Genomic DNA, 22,753 nt, shown 5'->3' on the forward strand with positions numbered 1-22,753 from the left:
AACTGGGTGCCATGGCCCTGCCCTCACTCAGGGGAGTCTATGGATTTCGCAGTCAGAGAGGCAGAGCTCCCACAGGAGGTGGGGAGTGATGGCTGCTGGGGAGGCAACTTTGTCTGCCTCCCCTGGACTCCCATCGCCAATCCCTCCCTTTGTAACGGCTCCTTCTCAGGCATGACAAACCCTGAGGTGATCCGGGCGCTGGAGCGTGGATACCGCATGCCCCGGCCAGAGCACTGCCCCGAGGAGCTCTACAACATCATGACGCGCTGCTGGAAGAACCGCCCCGAGGAGCGGCCCACCTTCGAATACATCCAGAGTGTGCTGGACGACTTCTACACGGCCACGGAGAGCCAGTACCAGCAGCAGCCGTGATGGGGGACCACGGCAGGGCCAGGCTCTGAGGCGGTGCCTGTGAGGTTCACCAGAGCCATCTGCTAGACGTCCGTTCACCCTTCTCACTCCCAGACACCCACCCTCACTCCAGCCTCGGTTCCTCATCTGTCAAGTGGGTGGGCTGGACTGGACAATCTCTTTCTGACTCTAGCAATCCACAATCTGCCATTCTCAGGAGACCCCAAGTTATATTTCTGTTGCCTGGGACATTTGGATTCCAGTTACAGCTGTGGTTTGAATAGAAAACTTTAAAAATAATGAAATATTTAAATAAAAGATAGAAATGCTAAAGGCTACTGACAGGTCAGCTTTTCTTCTAGTTCCTGAATATCTATTTGCCTTTTTGCTAGACAAGTCAGAAATGGGGAAGGCCCCTCCCCGAAACCAGTAGTACAGAGAAGTAGAGTATCATATGCAAACTGCCCCAAATAGTTGCTGACTGTGTTAGTTTCCTCTTGCTGCTGCAACAAATTACCACCAACTTGGTGGCTTGAAACAACACAGATTTATTATCTTACAGTCCAGAGACCAGAAGTGTGAAACGGGTGGGCAGGGCCACCTGCCTTTTGCGGGCACCGGGGGAGAATCCGTGTCCTTGCCTTTTCCAGCTTTTAGAGGCTGCACAGTTCCTTCCCGCTCTTCACTCCAAACTACTTCAGTCATCATATCTCTGCCTGAGTCTCCGGCCTCCCTCTCTCTTATAAGGGCCCCTGTAATTACACTGGACCCACTTGAATAGTCCAGACTAATCTCCATCTCAAGATCCTTATCACATCTGTGAAGTCCCTTTTGCCATATAAGGTAACATCTTCACAAGTTCTGGGGATTAGGATATGGACCTTTGTGTGTGGGGGTCGGGATGGGGGGGAGAGGGGGGCAATATTCTGCCTACCACACTGGCAGTGGGACTCTGGATGGGTTTCCAAGAAGCTGGGTCTGCCAGGATGACAGGAATGATTTTCATGCTCTGGGACCCTGACTGTCTGGCCAAACCACATTGCTACACGAGCTGGTGGATCTCTACAGCACTGGGAGCATTTCCCATGGCCAAGCAGCTACTGTGGTTGCTAAGATGGTATCCACCATTGCAGGAATCCTGGGGCCTGGAGATGGGGCTGCTGCGAGGTATCTGGTTCCCTGCGTGGGAAGCTCTCAGGGGACAGGAGGGAGACCTGGAAAGGAAGCAGAGAAGACAAGGAGGCATGTTGTCACAGTTGAAAGTCAGCTTTTGTTGTGAGGGGAGCAATGAGAAGAGGTGACAGTGGAATGGGCACAAATGATACCTCTATATTACTGCATTCCTTGAAGGATCCACATGATAGCACCCACCAGGGTCTCATGGAACCCTATACTGAACTGATTCTGTACCCCTGAGTAGCACAGGTCTTAACCTTAGAAACTGGATATAAGAACAGTGGAAAGCCCTGACTGGTTTGGCTCAGTGGATAGAGTGTCGGCCTGCGGACTGAAGGGTCCCAGGTTCGATTCCAGTAAAGGGCATGTACCTTGGTTGCAGGCACATCCTCAGTAGGGGGTGTGCAGGAGGCAACTGATCGATGTTTCTCTCTCATCGATGTTTCTAACTCTCTATCCCTCTCCCTTCCCCTCTGTAAAAAAATCAATAAAATATATCTAAAAAAAACAGTGGAAAATAAAGCTATCAGTGTTTCAACTTACCTAGTTGGTAATTCAATTTTTCTCTTGTTTTCTTGTTTGGGATGTGTCTTTGGGTATCTGAAGCAGAGCACAGGGCTCTGTGATAGGAATCTGCACTCATGATTGTGGTACATTGAATTGCTGTTCAGTAATCCATAGGAGGAGTACACTTCTCTACACCACTAATGTTGAGCTTGGCATGAGACTTGCTTTAGCCAATGGGATATTAGAAGACATGTTGTAAGCAAAGGCTTACAATGTGCTTGTGGGGCTGGCTTCCCCTCCAGCCTTTTGCCCTGAAAAGAACATGGTCCAAGAAAGATGAATGACATGTGGTGCAGAGTTAAATCCAGCTGATCCCAGCTTTAATCAACTGAACTCCAGGTGACCTGTGGACATGTGAGAGAGGAATACATGCTTAATATTATAAGCCTTTAAGTTTTAGGGTTGTTTTGTTACATAGCATTATTACAGAAATAGCTGACTAAAACATGATTTCAAGAATTGGAGCCTATTGCTAAATGGACAAGATCCAGGAGTCAACTCATGCCCTCCTGTTCTATCAGTTTACACTGCCCTACACTCTGATATTTCCCTCTGGTCACAGAAAAGACAGGTGAAAACATGGGGATAGAACACCAAAAGCATGATCCATGAAAAAAAAAACTGACAAATTGGACTTGATTAAAATTAAAAAGCTGATCTAAGAAAGACAGAGAAATGAAAATGAAAAGGCCAGTTCTGACATAGGAGAACCTATTTACAAAACACCTATCTGATAAAGGACTGATATCCAAAATATACAAAGAACTCTTAAAACTCAATAATAAACAACTCTAACTAAAAAATGGGTAAATGAGCTGAACAGGTGCCTCACAAAAGAAGATACACAGATGGCAAATAAGCATATGAAAAGATGCTCCACATCATATGTCATCAGAGAAATGCAAATTAAAATAATAAAGGATACCACTACCCACCTATTAGAATGGCCAAAATCTAAAACACTGACACCACCAAGTACTGGTAAGGATGTGAAAAAAAACATACAGAAAATCTCGTTAATTGCTGGTGGGAATGCAAAATGGAGCAGCCACTTTGGAAAATATTTGACAGTTTCTTATAAAACTAAATATATTCTTACTATACAATTCAGCAATGCAAATACCCACACAAAAACATACACACTAATGTTTGTAGTAGATTTATAAATGTCAAATCTTGGAAGTAACTAAGATATCCTTCAATAGGTGAATGGATAGCCCTGGTCTAGTAGCTCAGTGGGCTAGAGTATCATCTGGATAAACCAAGGTTGTGGGTTCGATCGCGGTCAATGCACATACAAGAATCAACCAATGACCATAACCGGTTTGGCTCAGTGGATAGAGCGTCGGCCTGCAGACTCAAGGGTCCCAGGTTCGATTCTGGTCAAGGGCATGTACCTTGGTTGCGGGCACATCCGCAGTAGGAGGTGTGCAGGAGGCAGCTGATCGATGTTTCTCACTCTCTATCTCTCTCTCCCTTCCTCTTTGTAAAAAATCAATAAAATATATTTTAAAAAAAAGAATCAACCAATGAATGCATAAATAAGTAGAACAAACCAATGTTTCTCTCTCTCCCGCTGCCCTTCCTCTCTCTCTCAAATGAATAAATAAAATTAAATTAAAAAAAAAACAGGTGAATGGATAAACAAACTGTGGTACATTCATAAGGGAATATTGTTCAGTGATAAAAAGAAATAAGCTATCAAGACATGGAAGCCTGGCCAGTGTTGCTCAGTGGTTGATCATCAACCCATGCTCCTAAGAGATCACCAGTTCAAATCCTGATCAGGGCACATGCCTGGGTTGCAGGCTCAATCTCCAGTAGGGGGCGTGCAGGAGGCAATCGATTGATGTTTCTCTCTCACATTGATGTTTCTATCTCTCCCTCTCCCTTCACCTCTCTAAAAATCAATAAAAACATTTTTTTTTAAAAAAGGGGGGGGAAAAAAAGGAAGAACCTTAACTGCATATTGGCGAGTGAAAGAAGCCAATCTGAAAAGGATGCATACTGTATATTCCAAATATATGACATTCTGGAAAAAGTAAAACTATCGAGACCATTAAAAATCAGCAATTGCCAGGGATTTGGTGGAGAGAGGGGATGGGATGAATAGGTAGAGCATAGGGGATTTTTAGGGCAGTGAAACTATTCTGTATGATACTCTTAATGGTAGGTACATATCATTATATATCTGTTAAAACTTATAGAATGTACAGCACAGATTGAACACTAATGTAAACTATGGACTTTAGTTAATAATATTGTATCAATATTGGCTCATTAGTTGCACCATATATACCATATTAAGGCAAGATGTTAATAATAGGGGAAACTAGGGCTGGGTGAGGGGGTATATGAGAACTTTGTACTTTCCACTCATTTTTCTGTAAATCTAAAACTGCTCTAAAACATAAGGTCTAGTAAATAAATAAATAAAACAAAACATGGGGATGAATTTTGAGCCACCAATTCTTTGGGACTCTATATGCAGTTCTCCCCTGGAAGGTGCCCCATGTTAATGACTTGCTTCAATCTAGCCTCTAGCTGTGGCTTTAAGTATAAATATAGAGAAAGCACTGGTTTCCCCTGTGATTTGAAAAAACTGCCTCTTATTCCCCAACCTGGGCCCTCAATTTTGTCATGTGTCTGTCCTCATCACAGTATATCTGACATAAGACTATATTGATTTACATTCTGTTTGCATCCTTCCCTTTTGAAGGTTGGCAATGACTGCTAGTTATCCCCACCTCCATGTTCCCCCTTCTTCTGGAGAAACAGAATTTTTATCAGGGGCATGTGACCACCCAGAATGAATGCTACATTTCCCACTCCCTTTTGCAGCGAAGTGTGGTCATGTGATTACATTCTGATCAATGGGTTGTAAGTGGAAGTGTGGTATAGCCCCTTCCAGATGTGGGCTCTTTGCCCCTTATTTTTCATCTCTTCCTCCATCATGCTGTCTAGAATGTGCATGTGAAGTCTTGGACCCTGAGAAAAATGAATTAACTCTAGGGATGGCAAAGCCAGATGGTGCCTGGATCTCAAGATATTTGAGGCATAGCTACCGTACAGCTAGGACGATCCTCCGGACTTGTACCTCAGAGGGTGTGGCATGCACTGTCAGTATCCCTTAAAGTGGCCTAGACTTTTAGCTGTCATTATCTGCATCACCGTACCTAATGGCTCCTTCTCTAAAACTGAAAAAAAACAACACACAACACCACCAAAAAACAAACACACACACACACACACACACACACACACACACACACACCCCTCAGCTGCCAGCATTCCAAGAAGGCCAAAAGTGCTAAGAAATTAATGCCCTCTGGGATCAGTCCTCAGCTAATGACTTTTGGGAGTTGGTGTACAAATAAACACTCCAGCTCTCTTGCCTCTTGGTTGGGATAACTGTGAAGTTTGTGTTTTGTACTGTTTCCCATGATTTCCCCACAGGATTAAACTTCAGTTACCTACAGAGGTAACCTGCTTGACAACATACCCTCTCCAAGTATAGTTCCGTTATCAATGTCGGTTAGTAGTTTCATTTATACTCATGAATAAGATGAAAATGAAATAATGAAGTATGCATGTTTTCACTCCTTAGTAGATGATATGAGCAACTTCTTTGCTGAATAAGGTAAGAGTTTCCAATACTGTCACAATTTTGTGCTAATCACAATGTAACAGCTACAGACACAACACACTTAATGTGTTTATCTGCATTATTAACATTGGCTCCATCACCTAACCTAAGTCTAGACCTGGGTTTGGCAAACTACATTTTATTGCGACACAGCCACACCATTACTTATTGTCTGTAGTGGTTTTTGTAACACAGGCAGAGCTGGGTTGTGACCCAGTAACATGGTCTTCAAAGCCTAAAATATTTACTATGTGACCCTTTACAGAAAAATTTTGATAGCGAAACAATAATTCAAGTCCTGATTTGTAGCTTTGCTGATTTTTGTGTTATAAACAGTCTCAACATGGTCAATTTCAAACTAGCAACCAGAACTGTATTATGATATTCATGGGCCTTTGGCACTTTTGCTTTTGTTGGAACCTTCCTTCATAAAATATATATTCTATTTATAAATATATTAAATTAATTAGAAATTATAGTTGACAACTACATTGATATCAAGATGAATATATTTATACATGAAGACATTTTTTCCTTCTGATTTAAAAAAATTTCTTTTGAACATTTTTGTGGCACCTAAAAGTATGATGGGCCTTCTGCACTGTGCCTACTGTGTTAATGGATACGTTGGCTCTGCTACCAACCCGACACCGCTGAACACAGAGCTGGAAAGGAATATGCAGCAATACACCATTTAGCAGTATTACACATAAAATAGATGTAAATAACTCAAGAGTAAGATGTAGTAAAATGATTAGGAACTGATAAGTTTTAAATATAAAATGTTTTAAAATTGATTTTAGAGAGAAAGGAAGTGGAGAGAGGGAGGAAGAGAGAGAGAGATTTATTGTTCCATTCATTTATGCATTCGTTGGTTGATACTTGTATGTGTCCTGACTGGGGATCAAACCCACAACCTTGGCATATCAGGACAATGCTCTAACCAACTGAGATACCCAGCCAAGGTCACTTTGTTGAGCATTGCCCCATGTACTAGGAGGTTGTCTGTTCAATTCCCAGTCAGGGCACATGCCCAGGTGAGCTCTAGCCCTAGTAGGGAGTGTGCGGGAGGCAGCCAATCGATGTTTCTCTCTCATCGATGTTTCTATTTGTCTCACTCTCCCTTCCTCTCTCTGAAATCAATAAAAACATATTTTAACTTAAAAAACCATGTCTATTTCTCTGAAAATATCTTTAAAAAAATAAAGGCAATTAAAATGATAAATTGTATGTGATGTATATTTTACCACAATAAAAAAGTTTTTTTAAGGAAAAAAAAGAAACTTACCATGTGATGGAGCTAGTGAGAGGTAGGGATGGGATCTGACCTCAGGTCACCAAGTTCCAGGATTCTGGTGTATGTTACCAAAGGAGATGGGAATGTGAAAACCCTTGGGGGAAAACAAAAAGTATGAGGAGGGGGGAAAATGGAAATACTGAAGAATAATAAGCCATTTGTGAAGCTTTTCCCCTTATTCTTCATCCTTCTTCAAGCATCCAGAAAGGGTAGAAAACACCCAGGATTCAAGATCCAGGAGAACTTGTTGCAAGTTTGGAATCTATGACTTACTAGTGATGAGGTTCCAGGTAAGTTCTCCTAGTCGCTCAAGCTTTCTTCCCCTTGGAAATAATATCTGTTCAGCTATTCTTTAGGATGGTTGTGTGGATGAGAGAGTTAACGGATGTGTGTTTCAATGATCAATTGCACATGAGAAACCACTCCAAAGTCTAGACCAACTGCGCTCAGTTGGACAGTTTTTCTACTGTACATAGTGTCGGATGTGGTTGCATTCAGCTGGCAGTTCAGCTGGGGTTGGGATGTCCAAGATGACTTCATTCACAATTCTAGTGCTCAGCTGGAGTTTCTAGATGTCTTGAGGAGTTGGCTGGCCTCCCTCCCTTTCCATGTGGCTCTCCAGCAGGGTAGCCAGACTTCTTTAGACCCAAGATGATAGCCGCAGAAGCTGCCAAGCCTCTTAAGGCTAAGGCCCAGAACTGGCAGTTGTTTGTACCACATTCTATTGGTCAAAACAAGTGATATGACCAGCCAGATTCAAAGGGAGGATAAATAAAATCTGCCTCTTGAAGGGAAAAACAGCATGCTCATGAAAAAATGGGAGGACTTGTTGGCAACCATCTTTCTGGACAATCCATCACAATGGTGCTCATTTCTACTCAGGGAGATAGAGAGCAGAAATCCAAGTGCCATTTGTTTGCCAACCATACCCAAGGGCAGATGAAGTTAAGGGAATAAATCTCATTTTGGCACATCAGCCTAAAACTAATGAATAATCTATTAGACCTCCCCTGAACTCCCAACCTTAAAAAACCCTCAAACTGAAGGTCCCAGCACACTCCCTCTTCCTCCCAGGAGTATGTCCAGCCTTTCCCAGCCCCTTCTTCTTCCCCACAGGCATGCATCTCCTACACCAGTGATGGCGAACCTTTAGGGATCGGCGTGTCAGCATTTTGAAAAACCCTAACTTAACTCTGGTGCTGTGTCACATATAGAAATTTTTTGATATTTGCAACCATAGTAAAACAAAGACTTATATTTTTGATATTTATTTTATATATTTAAATGCCATTTAACAAAGAAAAATCAACCAAAAAAATGAGTTCGCGTGTCAGAGGTTCGCCATCACTGTCCTACACTCTAAGGGACCCCAGGAGGCTTGCAACCAGGAAGCAATGGGCAGCGACTGCTCCTCCCCAGCTAACCCCTGACCTTGGCCCCACTGCCCCCTTTTCTCTGACTTCCTAGTGAGCCAAAGCAGCCCAGCCCAGGCTCATTTCCCCGCCTAGTTACTCCCTCTATTGTTGCTTCTTCTATCCTAGGCCCTTCCTTGTTTCACTGTTGCCAGCTTTAATAAACATCCTTTAAAAATCACTTGGATTCCTGCTGTGAAATCTTTCCTGCGCAAAGTCAAGAACCCACTCTGGGCCAGGTCACCTTTCAGGTAACAAGAGTCACACACTTACCTAACACATGGTGAAGTCCACATTCAAAGATGTCCTCCTCCGCTAAAGACGTTGCTTTTCATTCATTCCTTTAACAAATACATAGTGCATTGTATTGGGCACCTTCCAAATGCCTGAAGGAAATACATAAGAGTATAATGACAACTATGTAACATTATGTCATTAGCTCCTCATCACAAAACTATGATGAAAGTATTACAATATTCCCCTCCCCATTTTACAGATGAACATGGAGTGAGGTTTAATAATAAACAGGCTCCTACCTTTTAGGTATTACAGTCTATTGGAGAGGATATAGAATAATCAAGCAAGTAATTAAATGCATAATTACAAATTATTCTCAGAGTAGAACCCTGCTCTTGGAATCCTGGTATCCGCCTCTCACCTAAATCAAGGCCTCAGGTAACCCTGGCAACGGTTCTCTGGCCATTAGTAAAGATGGTGCCCCGAGAACCTGTGCGTTTAGGCACAACCCTCATTACCCACAATGCAGTGGGGAAGAGGGAGTAGCTGTCTCTGCCAGGAGCTAATATGGCTCCCCAAGTTATGCCGTAGGCTCTCTCCCCCTAATCAGCGACTTGACTGCGCAGACCAGGCTACGGATCGGGAGCTAAGTCGGCTTGGCCCCTCCATACGGCAACTACAGGAGCGACTGAAGTTGAGCGGCACCTCGCAGAATTGAATTCCATCACCGGGGAAACACCACTTCCGCTGACGTCATCACGCCGACACGTGGATCCAAGATGGCGGCAGCGATGGTGAGTGAAGGAGACTCCGGGAGCCGAGCTGGAGCCGGGTTCTCCGGGGGGTCCCAGGATCTTCCGGCACTCCATGCCTGCCCCGAGCCACCTCCGGAACCCCTAGCTCAGGCTTGAGGGATGTCCCTGACTGGGCTTGTCTCCCCCAAAGTTCCCCTTCCCCAGCCGTGGCCCCGCACTCAGGCTTGTCAGGGCCTGGAGTTTTGAGGGAGGCATTGGGTCGGAGGAAAGGTCTCGGCGACCGCCTCTGCTGGTTCCTATTCCTGCTTTGGTCTCCGCTCTCTGTGACCCCCATTTTCCAGTTTTCACTTCCCAGCCCTGACCCCGCTGAAGAGCCCCCCATTATTCCCGCCTTTGCTCCTCCCTCTCACGTCCAGATCCTGCTGTCTCCGCCTCCCCACCCTCCTGACCAGTCCGTGGGAGCGACCTCGCTTCTGACCAGCCTCCAGCCTCCAGCCGGTGTCAGACCCTTTCCAGAGCCCCGTCCGCACCTCCACTCCCGCCTGTTCTGCGCGCACCCGTCTCCGCTGTGGTTACCCCGAGCTTGCCCTTTGCCACCCCACCCCCACCTTCCACCCCAGACCCTTCCCTGAGTATTTTTCCGGTCTTCTGTCAACTCTCTGCTTTAACGTTGTTTGGGGGCGAGGGGGTTAAGGAAGGGCGGCATGTTGAAAATCGTTTCCGGAGCCCCACTCCTGAAGATTCTAATTCCCTAGGGCTAGGCGAGGCCCAGGAATTCGCAGTTTTATAAGCACTCCAGTGACTCCGATGGAGGTGGTCTGTCCTACGTTTTAAAAAAACAACAAAAACACTATACTGGCCCGGCTGGCTGTGCCTGCAGGGGCCACACCGCTGTTCGGGGGAAGGTTACAGGATGGAGCTCGTTAGGGCGCCGCCTGTGTGTGGTTAGGTGTGCAGGGTGCCTGGAAAGTGGGCCAGAACTTGGCTCCTGGTGCAAAATCTTGGAAGTAGATCTCGGAAGCAATGGTCTTTCCCCCGGAGGCTCGGTTCACACTCTGCTTGTCAAGAACAAGCAGACAGAACCAAGATTTAAGTCATTTAATCCAGAGTGACTTTCTAGGTCTTCCTGTATGCTGCTTCCTTAGCTGATAATAGCCGGAGAGTGAATGCAAAGGAAGACACGGAGAAAAGGGAGTGGTATTTGCCTTTAACAGAGGAACATTCTTGTTTAAATTCTCTGGTGTTGGCTTTCTCCCAACAAGGGTAGGTTATTGGCTGATAACAAAGTTTCCTTCCTTCTGTTAACCAGCTGGTAATTTATCCTTTTCGTTTAATGAGCGATTCCTTATTTGGAGCCTCAGAGGCCGGGTAAAAGAGGTTTCTCAGCCTTGTGCTGTCAAATCTCAGGCTGAATCACGAGTGGGGAAAATCCCCAAAGTGGCCTGTTGAAACCCATTTTTCCCTCGACCGCATTCGGATCAAGCATGGCATGGCGTAAGAACCTCACAGGAAAAGGCACACCCTCTCTTGCCATAGGGAAAAGTTCAATAAAGTGGCATTTATAGAATTGCATGGGAGATGCCTGCCCTGTTCAGAGGTTTTAAAGAGGAAATAAGTTAGCCATACATGTTTCTGGAACACATTCATATAATCAACAAATATTTGTGTGCCTGCTCTGTGCCCAGGCCTAGGGATGTGGTTTCGAGTTAGAGGTTCAAGGTCCACCCTTGTGGCGCTTTTCTAGTCCGAGGAGAGAGAGAACAAGTAAACAAATACGTGAGCAAGATAATGTCAGATAGTGTTAAGTGCTGTGAATATAGTAACTGATGTAAAGAAACTGAGGGTGGCCCTAACCGGTTTGGCTCTGTGGATAGAGCGTCGGCCTGCAGACTCAAGGGTCCCAGGTTCGAATTCAGTCAAGGCATGTACCTTGGTTGCGGGCACATCCCCAGTAGGAGATGTGCAGGAGGCAGCTGATCGATGTTTCTCTCTCATCGGTGTTTCTAATTCTCTATTCCTTTCCCTTCCTCTCTGTAAAAATTCAATAAAATATTAATAAAATAAAAAAAGAAACTGAGGATGTAATGTACACAGCGACCCACAGAGGCCAGTGCAAAGGGTGCACACAGAAACTTCAAGTTTGATTCAATAATGAAAAGGAGTGGAAGTAAGTTTGTTAAGGGAGTCTGTGCAATAGGCCAAGCGGAGTCGCAGATAGACTTGAGTTTGGTCTGTGCCGGGCACTTACTGGGGAATCAGAACAGTCCCCACACCCTCTTATACACAGGGTGTTTCACAACCACTGGGGACATATGCGAGTGGATCTGCTTTGGGGTGTGTGGGTTTCGGAGGCAAGTCGTACACCCAAAGAGGAACTGAGCTAGTGGAGTCAGTGACCGTGGGAACAGGCCTGTTCTTTTGTTTTGGAGGTTAGGGTTGTAGGTGCAAGTTTGAAGTGATAGTATTTATGGCCTTTTCCCTTTTTGAAGTGAATGACTCTTCTTCCTCAAGGAGGCTGCCACCTCCCAGTTGTGTGTTAGCACATTGGGTGTTTCTTGAACCTGCAGGACAAGAGTTCTCCCACCATAGGGGATGGTTGGTATAAACTGAAGTTCTCTCTGGTGTTCCTGCCTTCCTCCTGCCTTGGGTTTAGACTCTAAAGTTACAGGATGCCAAGGTGAGCTAGCTGGGTCTGAGGTGAGAGGCAGGCTCATCTCACTCTTTATAGAAATATTGAGCATATGGAATCTGCTTTTGGGAACGTTATTATGGTGGAACTTGTGAAATGTCCATGTACAAATGTCATTTGTAGGTATCTCAGGAGCCTAGAAACCTCCATTTGGAGAATAAAATTCTGTGTACTCTCACATATATCATTGTTCATGCTGTTTTGAGTTTTATCTTTTTCCTTTTTTATTGGATATTATTCATTTACCATAAAATTTGCCCTTTTAAAGTCTACAGTTTGGTGGTTTTTAGTATATTCACGAAGTTGTGCAACCTTTAGAACATTTTCATCACCCAAAAAACCCCATTAGCAGTCACTTCCCACACAACCCCTCCCCTGTTCTCCACAACCACTAATTTACTTTCTGTCTGTATAGATTTGCCTATTCTGGTTATTCTATATAAATGAAATCATACAATATGTGGTGTTTAGTATCTGGCTTTTTTACAAAATATATTTTTATTGATTTTAGAGAGGAAGGGAGAGAGAGATAGAAACATCAGTGATGAGAGAGAACCGTTGATTGGCTGCCTCCTGCAGGTCCCCTACTGAAGATTGAGCCCAATATCTGGGCATGTGCCTTTGATTGGGGAATCAAACCTGGCACCCTTCAGTCCGCAGGCCGGCACTCTATCCACTGAGCCAAACCAGTCAGGGCTAGTATCTGGTTTTTAAAAAAACATAGCATAATGTTTTCAAAAGGTAATTAATGTTGAAGCATTTATTAGTACTTCATTCCATTTCTCTTTTTTTAAATCCTCATCCGAGGATATTTTTCCATTGATTTAGAGAGAGTGGAAGAGAGAGGGAAAGACAGAGAGAAACATCGATGTGAAAGAAACACATCGTTTGGTTGACTCCTGCACGAGCTCTGACCAGGGCCCCAGCCCAGAGAGGAGCCTGCAACCGAGGTACATGCTCTTGACTGAAATCGAACCCGGAACCCTTCAGTCTGCAAGCCTGCGCTCCATCCACTGAACCAAACTGGCTAAGGCAGTATTTCATTTCTTTTTATAGCCAAATAATATTTCATTGTATGGCTAGAGTCTAGCCCAGCCGTGGGCAAACTATGGCCCGCGTTGAAATGAATAAAACTAAAAAAAAAAAAAAAGACCGTACCCTTTTATGTAATGATGTTTACTTTGAATTTATATTAGTTCACACAAACACTCCATCCATGCTTTTGCTCCGGCCCTCCGGTCCAGTTTAAGCACCCATTGTGGCCCTCGAGTCAAAAAGTTTGCCCACCCCGGTCTAGCCGCTAGACCATATTCTTTTTATCCTTTTATTTATCCATTGATGTGTCTTAGGGTTGTTTCCACTTTTTGGCTATTATGAATAACATTGCTGTGAACATAAGTGTGCTGGTTTTTGTGTTTTCTGTTTTCTTGGATTTATATCTAGTAGTGGAATTGGGCAGGAGGGGTAGACTCTGCCACCAGTCCCATGTATGGGAAATTGCTGTCTCCTCTGGGCCTTACATGTGGGGTGGGCATTGAGGAAGGAGCACAGAACAGGAGTCAGCAGCCTATGCTTAGTCCTAACACTGCCACTGATCCACTGTGTGGCCTGGGTGGAAATCACTTTGACTTTATTGGTTTGTTTCTACATATGGGTTTGGACTTGATGCTTTCTGAATTCCAGGTTGAAAATTTTTGTGGTTTAGAATACTTGGATTTAAGGTGACTTTTGCCAGTCTCTCTCTCTCTATATAAAAGGCTAATATGCAAAGTGTCTCCTCGGGAGTTCGGCTGGGAGACCAGGAGTTTGATCACTCACTATGATGGGCGCTGACCACCAGGGGGTGGTGCAGAGCGAAGGAAGGCCCTGGCCCTGATCACTGGCTAGGCCTAGGGACCTTACCTGTGCATGAATTTCATGCACCTATACCTCTGGTATACCTATAACCAGATGGATTCCCCCCCCCCCCCCCCCCCCCCCCCCCCCCCGTGATCATAGTTTCTGTGGTCTTTCCAAGCTCTTGTCATTTGGTCGTGTTGTCTGTCTGATCTTGAGTTGCTCCACTGGCACATATTCTGCAGGAGCCACTGTGCCCTTGGACCTGGTGCAGACACCAGGCCTTGGTTCAAATGTGTTTCTCTGAGGAATCCTTTTAAAGGAGTGCCCTTAATCCCCTCAGGAAGTACTGAGGAGGCAGAGATAGCATTAAGTTGCCTCTTGGTTTCCCTTTTACAGCTTGGATAAAAGTTCCCCTTTGATCTTGGCATTAAAGATGCAGGTCACAGAATGCTGGAGAAGGTTGAGTTTTGATCTCTGGCACTGGCAGGAGTGTGGGAAGGACCCAAGATGAGCAGTGCCATCTGGCCGTAGACAGTGATAGGAGCCACCTACCACCCCCATACCTGCTTTGATCTCTGACCCATTTGCTGACACTAGTGTTTCCCAAAAGGGGCATGGTTAAGGACACCAAGGACTTCTTTTTCATTCGTTTTCATTGCTTCCTTCTCTGCCTTCCTAACATGATGTCTCACCTATGCCTGAGCATTAAATTGACAGACCTCCCAGGGTTTGGGATCCCAAGGTTTTATATTCAGAAGGAATGCTAAGTGCTACTAGCAGTTACTAGACTTACTGATTGGGGTGATCACATTGTAAGGTATAAAAATATCGAATCACTACACACCTGAAACTAATATAGCCAATATAAGATTATATACCAACTATACTTTAATAAAAAAAAATTTGCCGAAACCGGTTTGGCTCAGTGGATAGAGCGTCGGCCTGCGGACTGAAAGGTCCCAGGTTCGATTCCGGTCAAGGGCATGTACCTGGGTTTCGGGCACATCCCCAGTGGGGGATGTGCAGGAGGCGGCTGATCGATGTTTCTCTCTCATCGATGTTTCTGACTATCTCTCTCCCTTCCTCTCTGTAAAAAATCAATAAAATATATTTTAAAAAAAATTTATAAAAAAATCAAATCGCAAGTTGGAACTGAATTTATTTTTTTAAATAAATATATATATATATATATTTTTTAAAAAATACAGTTTCAGAGAGGAGGAGAGAGGGAGAGAAAGAAACATCATCAATGAGAGAGAATCATTGATCAGCTGCCTCCCGCATGCCCAACTCCTGGGGATGGAGCCCCCAACCTAGGCATGTGCCATTGACTGGAATCAAACCCGGGACCCTTCAGTCTGCAGGCTGAGGCTCTATCCACTGAGCCAAACCAGCTAGGGTGGAACTGGATTCTTAAGCCTGTTTAGAGGAAAGTCTGGGTGCCCTTAACATCTTTGGGCCTTGGTTTCTACTTAAAGTAAATCAGACACTATAAATTGGCAATCTGTGGACCACATCTTCACATGGACTTACCTGGGGAAGTTGGGTATGCTGGCATAGTATTTAATATTTTTCAAGTTAGTTGTCAATGTTTAATGATTGGGAGATTTCACAATTCTCGATTTTCATTTCTCTTGAAAATTTGGGCCGAAATTCCCCATCAGGAGCATTCCCCATGCAGGTCCCAGCTTATCATTTTCTCAATTCTGTCATCTTACTCCTGAGCAGCTTCACCATTTAGGTCACTTCTATGACCCTTCTAAGTGGTTAAATTTGCAACCCTCAAAAGTCCTGTGAAATTAAGGTTTGGACTTAATGTTTGGTCTTTATATGAAGTTTTTCCTACTCTGACATTCTGATTCACACGCTATTAAAAGTTTGTGGTAATCCCGTTACCTGACTTCTAGGGAAAACTTTCTACTCACATAATACATGTCTGTTAATTCACCATATCCCCATTCATTATTTAATCTAATCCTTACAAAAGTCCATTTTACAGAGGAGACTAAGGCTTGGTCTAGGACCTGGGCTAGAATTTGACAGTCTGATTGACTTTATGACTTTGGCAAACTTTGCTTCTTTAAACCTCAGTTACCTTTTTTTAAAAAAAATCATTTTTTAATTGTAAAATATACATCACATAAAATTTACCATTTTAACTGTTTTGTGTGTACAGTTCAATGCCATTAAGTACCTTCAACTGTTGTGCAACCATCACCATCATCCAGCTTCAGAACTTTTTCATCTTCCCATATTGAATCAGTTTTCTTACTTTTTAAACAATTGATTGATTGATTTTTAGAGAGAGGGGGAAAGGAGAGAGAGAGAGAGAGAGAGAGAGAGAGAGAGAACACATTGATTTGTTCCACTTATTTATGCATTCATTGGTTGATTCTTGTATGTGCCCTGGCCGGGGTTCAAACCCATAACCTTGGTGTATCAGGATAGTGCTCTAACCAACTGAGCTACCCTGTTAGAAACTTTCCTTATTTTTAAAGTAAGGATAATACTTTCCTCGAAAGGGTCGTTGTGATGATTAAATGAAACATGAAAGTGCCTAGCACAAAGAGAGCTTTCTGTAGCTTTTCCATTTCAAGATTTGAAGTCTTGCCGAAACCGGTTTGGCTCAGTGGATAGAGCGTCGGCCTGCAGACTGAAAGGTCCCGGGTTCGATTCCGGTCAAGGGCATGTACCTGGGTTGCGGGCACATCCCCAGTAGGAGATGTGCAGGAGGCAGCTGATCGATGTTTCTCTCTCATCGATGTTTCTAACTCTCTATCTCTCTCCCTTCCTCTCTGTAAAAAAATCAATAAAATATATATTAAAAAATAAATAAATAAATATTAAAAAAGAAAAAAGAAAAAAAAAATATTTGAAGTCTTTCAGAGGTGAGCCATGTAAGCCTGTTGCTTGGACCGAGAGTTTCTTTTATAAATACTCAAAGCAGAGAAGGAAGGTCAATGCATTTCTTAAGTTTTATTTCTGTACTTTCTGGCCTCAAGGTTTAGGTGTGGTGTCGGTTGCTGGGTCAGGATAGTCATTTGTTTCATTGGATTTCCACAGCCTGCTGCGGATTTTTCCCTTGAGTCTTTTTATGTATCTGTTCACAGCTACTCTGTGTCTGTGGGCTCTGAAATAAAGGCTACATTTTCAGTCTCCCATGGCTAATTTGATTCTGGTTTGTTTGATTTTGTTGTTGTTGTTTTTCTCTGTGAGTTCTTTAGCTCCATGGGGCTGCTTGGTAAGTGTTCTTTAGCTGTCATTAACCATCCTGTGTGTGTTGTTGAATTCTTAGGGAGCTTTAGCCAATTGGGTAATTGATTTCAGTTAACTGTTGGCATACTGTACCCCAAAGCCTTTTTCTTTGTGTTTTTTCCCTTATTCTGGGGAGCAATTACCGAGTGACCTTAAAATGGTGACTATCTTTGAGAAGAAAAAAGAAGAATCTAGCTTACTGTTAAGGAAGGTGTTGCTTTTGCAGCAGGAAAGGCATGGAATGGGAACTAGAAAAGCTGTTCAAATTGGCCAGACTGTTTTGCTAGATGATAGGAAAGAAGATTGCAAGAAGGAGAGGGCTCCAGAAAAGAAAAGTTAACTTCTGGCCACAGAGAAATGAGTGAATGAAAGAATTTTCAGCTCTCAGGGGAAACTTCCTATTTTCTTTAGAAGAAGTTAATTGTTCACACCTTTCAAACTGGGTGCTGCAAATTTGGGGGAGTGAGGGGTACTCTTTAGTCCTAGCAGTCCTTCACTAGAGTGTTTGGGAGAGGGTTTTTTGCATGCCTGCCTCCCAGAAGTAAAATAGATAAGGAAGGCAAAAACCTTGGTTTTTGGGTCTCTTAAGCTATAGCTTTTCAGGTCACCCATATCTTTGCTAGTGGTGGGGTGTTAGGTTACAGCACAAACGGCTTCTAGATTACCATCACCTTGTTCCTTGACATGCTACCTTTGCCATCTCGTGACATGGAAACCAAATAAAGCAAATAACATTGAATTGGCTGGTTCACATCTCTTAGGATTCCCACTCCTTTGAGGACTCTGAACATACAGAAGATGTTTGCTCAAATACTTAATTGACTTTTCAGACTGAATTTCACATGAGAATTCCTGTGGTGATCAATTAAAAATAAAAGGAAAATGCAATGAAATTTCCCAAGAAGCAGGTACTTTGCTACTCTCTAAGTTCCTTACAGAACAGAGCTGTGGGTTAAACATCGTCAGTCAGGCTGTCAGGGCTGTAGAGGTAAAGAATTACAAAAGTTGGGGAACCCACTTGGGTCCCCTCCCAGGGAACTTTTCTGTAATAAAACTGCTTTCACTCTTAAAAAAAAAAAAAAAAAAAAAAAGAATTACAAAAATTGAAATGGTATCTAGTACCAGGAACTTCTCAGTCCGTAATCCTTCTGGAATTGTACATCAGATTCTGCATTTTGTAGCGTGTTTCCTGGGAGCAGACTCTGCGGGTTTTATAAGATTCTCAGAGGGTTTTGCAACACCCTACCCGAGGTTAAGAATTCCTGATCTGGCATGGTTACCCACACACCTGGTTACAGAATCCCCTCTGCATTGTCCTTACTTTATAACTCCCATTTTCTGTATATCTTCAGAAGTGCTTGCCCAAGTATTTTCAGAGGCAACCCATTTCCTTCACCTTAAAATGTAAATGTATTTATTTTGAATATGGGTGACTCATATATATGGCAAAAAGTTCGTATTTAAAATAGTTTTGATTAAAAAAAATATTTCTTCAGCCTTGGTTAGTGTGCCTTAGTTGGTTGGGTGTAAACCCATGCACCAAGGGTTGCTTGCTTAATTCCCAGTGGAGGGGACAGTATGGAGTAGGGGAGGCTCTCACATTGATGTTTCTCTCTCTCTCCCTCTCTAAAAGTCAACTTAAAAAAATCTTTACAAATTTTTCTCCAGAACATTTTTATGCAAAAAAAAGCCTATTTTAAAAAATTTACTATAAAAAATTTCTAACATACACAAAAGTAGAAGAAATGGTATGATGAACCCTCACAACCCATTATTCAACTTCACCATTACCATTATATTGCCAAACTTGTTTCATCTATACATCCCTTGGCTGTTTGGGTTTTTTTTCCCTTCAGGGTTATGAAGGTATCGTTTTTAATACCATAAATTTGCAGTACAATGATTTTTAGTAAATATGTAGACTTGTGCAGCCATCATAACAATGACACAAACTTTTAGAACATTTTTATTATCTCCTCAACCAGTTTCCTCACAGTCAAGGGATTGAAACTTGAAGTCAATCTCTGTTCCCACAACCAGCCAACGACTGATCTACTTTCTGTGTATAGATTTGTCTTTTCTAGACATTTCACATAAGTAGAATCATACAGACTTTGCACCTGGCTTTTACTTAGCATAATGTTTTTGAGGGTCATCGTGTTGTAACATGAGTTGGGAGTTTACTCCTTTTTTAAAAATACATTATCTAAATTTACTTTTATAATCGATTCTTTTTGTTTTAAAATATATTTTTATTTTTTAAATATATTTTTATTGATTTCAGAGAGGAAAGGAGAGGGAGAGAGAGAAACATCAATGATGAGAGAGAATCATTGATTGGCTGCCTCCTGCACTCCCCCCACTGGTGATCGAGCCCACAGCCCAGGCATGTGCTCTTGACTGGAATCGAACCTGGGACCCTTCATTCCTCAGGTCAAACTCTATCCACTGAACCAAACCAGCCAGGCTGGTAGTTTACTCCTTTTTATTGCTGAACTAGTAGCCCAGTGCATGAAATTCATGCACATTAAAAGGGAATTAGTGGAGATATTTTAATATTGCTACTTGCCCTTTCTCTATAATAGAAGTGTGAGAGTTGAAAGGAAATTAATAAAATATATATGAAAATAATATATAAATTTATTAATAAATAAACAGTAACAAAAGGATATAACAACAGAGGCATGATATAAAAACGACAAAAACATGATATGAAAACAACAAAAACATGATATAAAAACAACAGCGATGCAAACAATGACTGATAAAGTGATTAAACTTATTCTAATATCTCCCTTTATACCACATTAAGAGTGAAAACACTTTCAGAGTGCTTGACTAATTTCCCTTGTGATGAAGTATTTAGAACTTTAACTGTAACGTCACATGCTCTTCAAACTTGAGAGAAAGCAACATAATAACTGACTGTGTCCAAAAACGGGTTCAGGTAGGAATATTCCTACTCTGTGTAGAGTTTGTCCTTGTGATTTATTAATAGTCATCACAAATGCTGACATCACGGGAAACTGTCATCGAATCAATTTAAATGGGAGGCCAGTATCAGATGGGGACAAATTAACTCTTGGAATCAGAACAACCTCTCCCTCTGCAGATCCTGTTAATACTTCAGCTTCAATAATGTTAGGTCATAATCTTTAGATAATAAATCTGGTACCATTACAAAGACCCCATTTACTATTGAGATTTCTCAATAGCATGATGATTGCACTCACTTTCAATTTTAATTTATGACATAGCATTCCCGAAGGAGTAATACTATTAAGAAATTCGCCGAAACCGGTTTGGCTCAGTGGATAGAGCGTCGGCCTACGGACTGAGGGGTCCCAGGTTCGATTCCGGTCAAGGGCATGTACCTGGGCTGCGGGCACATCCCCCGTGGGAGATGTGCAGGAGGCGGCTGATCGATGTTTCTCTCCCATCGATGTTTCTGACTATCTCTCTCCCTTCCTCTCTGTAAAAAATCAATAAAATATATTTTAAAAAAAAAGAAAAGAAATTCGATGGGAAAATTTCCCTTTTCACCATCATCTGTGGAATCAATGGAATTATCACTCAGATATGTGTGAAATTCTCCATCGAGTATATCCAAAATTTCTTCATCTAATTTTTGAACATGCTCATTTTTTGGACAAAGAATTGCACATTTAGATATATTTTTAATATTATCTATTGATATAGTATTTCCAAAGGTAGCTTCAATAATAGATCCATTACAAATCATTTCACAGGGGATTTCAATAATATCCATTCCTAAATGAAAACTGCTATCAAGTTTGCCATCTGTAAGTTTTGCTAACCATCCACTATAAGCAGAATCCTCTGATTTCATATTTGTTGTAAGAGACAACTTTCTGAAACATCTCCTAACATTGCAGTACTTTAAACTCGTTTGTACTATGGCCAATCACATAGCATGCAGTACAATACTGAGACATTGTCAAAAATCCCCTCCAAGAAGAACTTTCCCATCAAATACAACATTCAGACTCATAATTTCTCTTAGTAATCTATGGCGTTTATAGCATGACTGAATGCCATGGTGCATTCATCAATAATGAGAAGTTGGGCCTTTTTAATAGTTTTAACAACTTCACTCTTTTTTTTTTTTTAATATATTGTATTGATTTTTTACAGAGGAAGGGAGAGGGATAGAGAGCTAGAAACATCGACCAGCTGCCTCCTGCACACCTCCTACTGGGGATGTGCCCGCAACCAAGGTATGTGCCCTTGACCGGAATTGAACCTGGGACCCGTCAGTCTGCAGGCAGACGCTCTATCCACTGAGCCAAACTGGTTTGGCAACTTAACTCTTTATATTGAGTCTAGAAATTGAAGTTTCAGTTAATAGAATCGGTAATTTATATTGGGAATGAAAGGTGCTTCCACTGAGAAGTAAATTTGCAGCAATTCCTGTAGATGCTGTGGGTAAAACAGTACCACCACGACCTCTAATATAATGTATTAAAACTTTATACAGAGCCTTAATTGGTTTGGCTCAGAGGATAGAGCGCCAGCCTGCAGACTGAAGGGTCCCAGGTTCGATTCCGGTCAAGGGCATGTACCTTGGTTGCGGGCACATCCCCAGTGGGGAGTGTGCAGGAGGCAGCTGATCGATGTTTCTCTCTCATTAATGTTTCTAACTATCTCTCTCCCTTCCTCTCTGTAAAAAACCAATAAAATATATTTTTTTAAAAAAAACAACTTTATACAGTTATGCGGGTGAATAGGATTCCTAGCTGGCAGGCCCCTGACAGCAAGCTGGCCACCCGTCTATTCCGTGAGGAATGGGCTCCCTCCTCCCTCCTGTCAGGGTCCAGGGTGCAGGTGAATGGGGTTCCTAGCTGGCAGGCCACTGACAGCAAGCTATCCAACAGCAGATTCTGTGAGGAATGGGGCTGCCTCCTCTCTACTGTCAGGGTCCGGTTTGAAGGCTGGACTCAGTACTTCCACCCTCAGCTCCAAGAGCGGGTTCCTGCCTGAAACCTCACCCTCCGGGAAAAAGCTGGGGGAGGGCACAGCCGTTTCCAAGACGACCCCTGCAGGATTGACTTCCTTCTGGTTAGTTGAGCTTCTGGATGTGATGTTACACCCAGGATTTTTATATAAGTAGATAGTATTCCATTCTATGACTACACTATATTTTGTTTAGCTATTCACTAATTGATGGGTGTTCAGATTGTTTCTAATTTTGGACTATTATGATGAAAGCTGTTAGGAACATTCATGTACAAGTCTTTGTATGGACATATATTTATTTCCTTCTCTCTTGGATAAATGCCTAAGATTGGAATTGCTGCATAGTGTGGTAATTTCTATCTAACATTTTAAAGATACCACCAAACTTTCCAAAGTGGCTATACCACTTTACATTCCCACTGATACATGAGGGTTCAGTTTCTCCACATCTTCATTCACACTTGTTATTGTCTGTGTTTCTGAGGTTAGCCATTTTAGAGGGTGTGCAGGATACCTCATTGTGGTTTTGGTTTGCATTTCCCTTATGACAAA

General features: G+C 42.6%; 2 protein-coding genes and 1 long non-coding RNA gene across 5 annotated transcripts in view; 2 read left to right on the forward strand and 1 right to left on the reverse strand.

Annotated features, from left to right (window-relative positions):
• Positions 1-886, forward strand: part of HCK (HCK proto-oncogene, Src family tyrosine kinase) — a 37,475-nt gene extending 36,589 nt beyond the window's left edge. For both annotated transcript variants that reach the window (XM_081096988.1, XM_081096989.1), the window contains one exon: positions 170-886. In XM_081096988.1, coding sequence (XP_080953114.1) covers positions 170-372 — 203 coding nt within the window. In that variant the 3' untranslated portion in view covers positions 373-886. The remainder of the gene's footprint in view (positions 1-169) is intronic.
• LOC308523240 lies at positions 878-9,841 on the reverse strand. The gene is made up of 5 exons (XR_013996313.1): positions 8,986-9,841; positions 8,723-8,835; positions 7,029-7,131; positions 2,071-2,438; positions 878-1,565 (listed from the first exon to the last, which is right to left on the reverse strand). It is a non-coding gene; the product is annotated as an uncharacterized lncRNA (long non-coding RNA).
• The window catches only part of TM9SF4 (transmembrane 9 superfamily member 4), a 54,662-nt gene continuing 41,145 nt past the window's right edge, over positions 9,237-22,753 (forward strand). The window contains exon 1 of one of the 2 annotated variants that reach the window (XM_081096986.1): positions 9,237-9,480. In XM_081096986.1, the coding sequence (XP_080953112.1) occupies positions 9,466-9,480 (15 nt within the window). In that variant the 5' untranslated portion in view covers positions 9,237-9,465. The remainder of the gene's footprint in view (positions 9,481-22,753) is intronic. The other variant, XM_081096987.1, reaches the window with a different exon arrangement.

This window comes from Myotis nattereri, assembly GCF_964212035.1.
Source record: "Myotis nattereri genome assembly, chromosome: 8".
NCBI classification, from domain to species: Eukaryota; Metazoa; Chordata; class Mammalia; order Chiroptera; family Vespertilionidae; genus Myotis; species Myotis nattereri.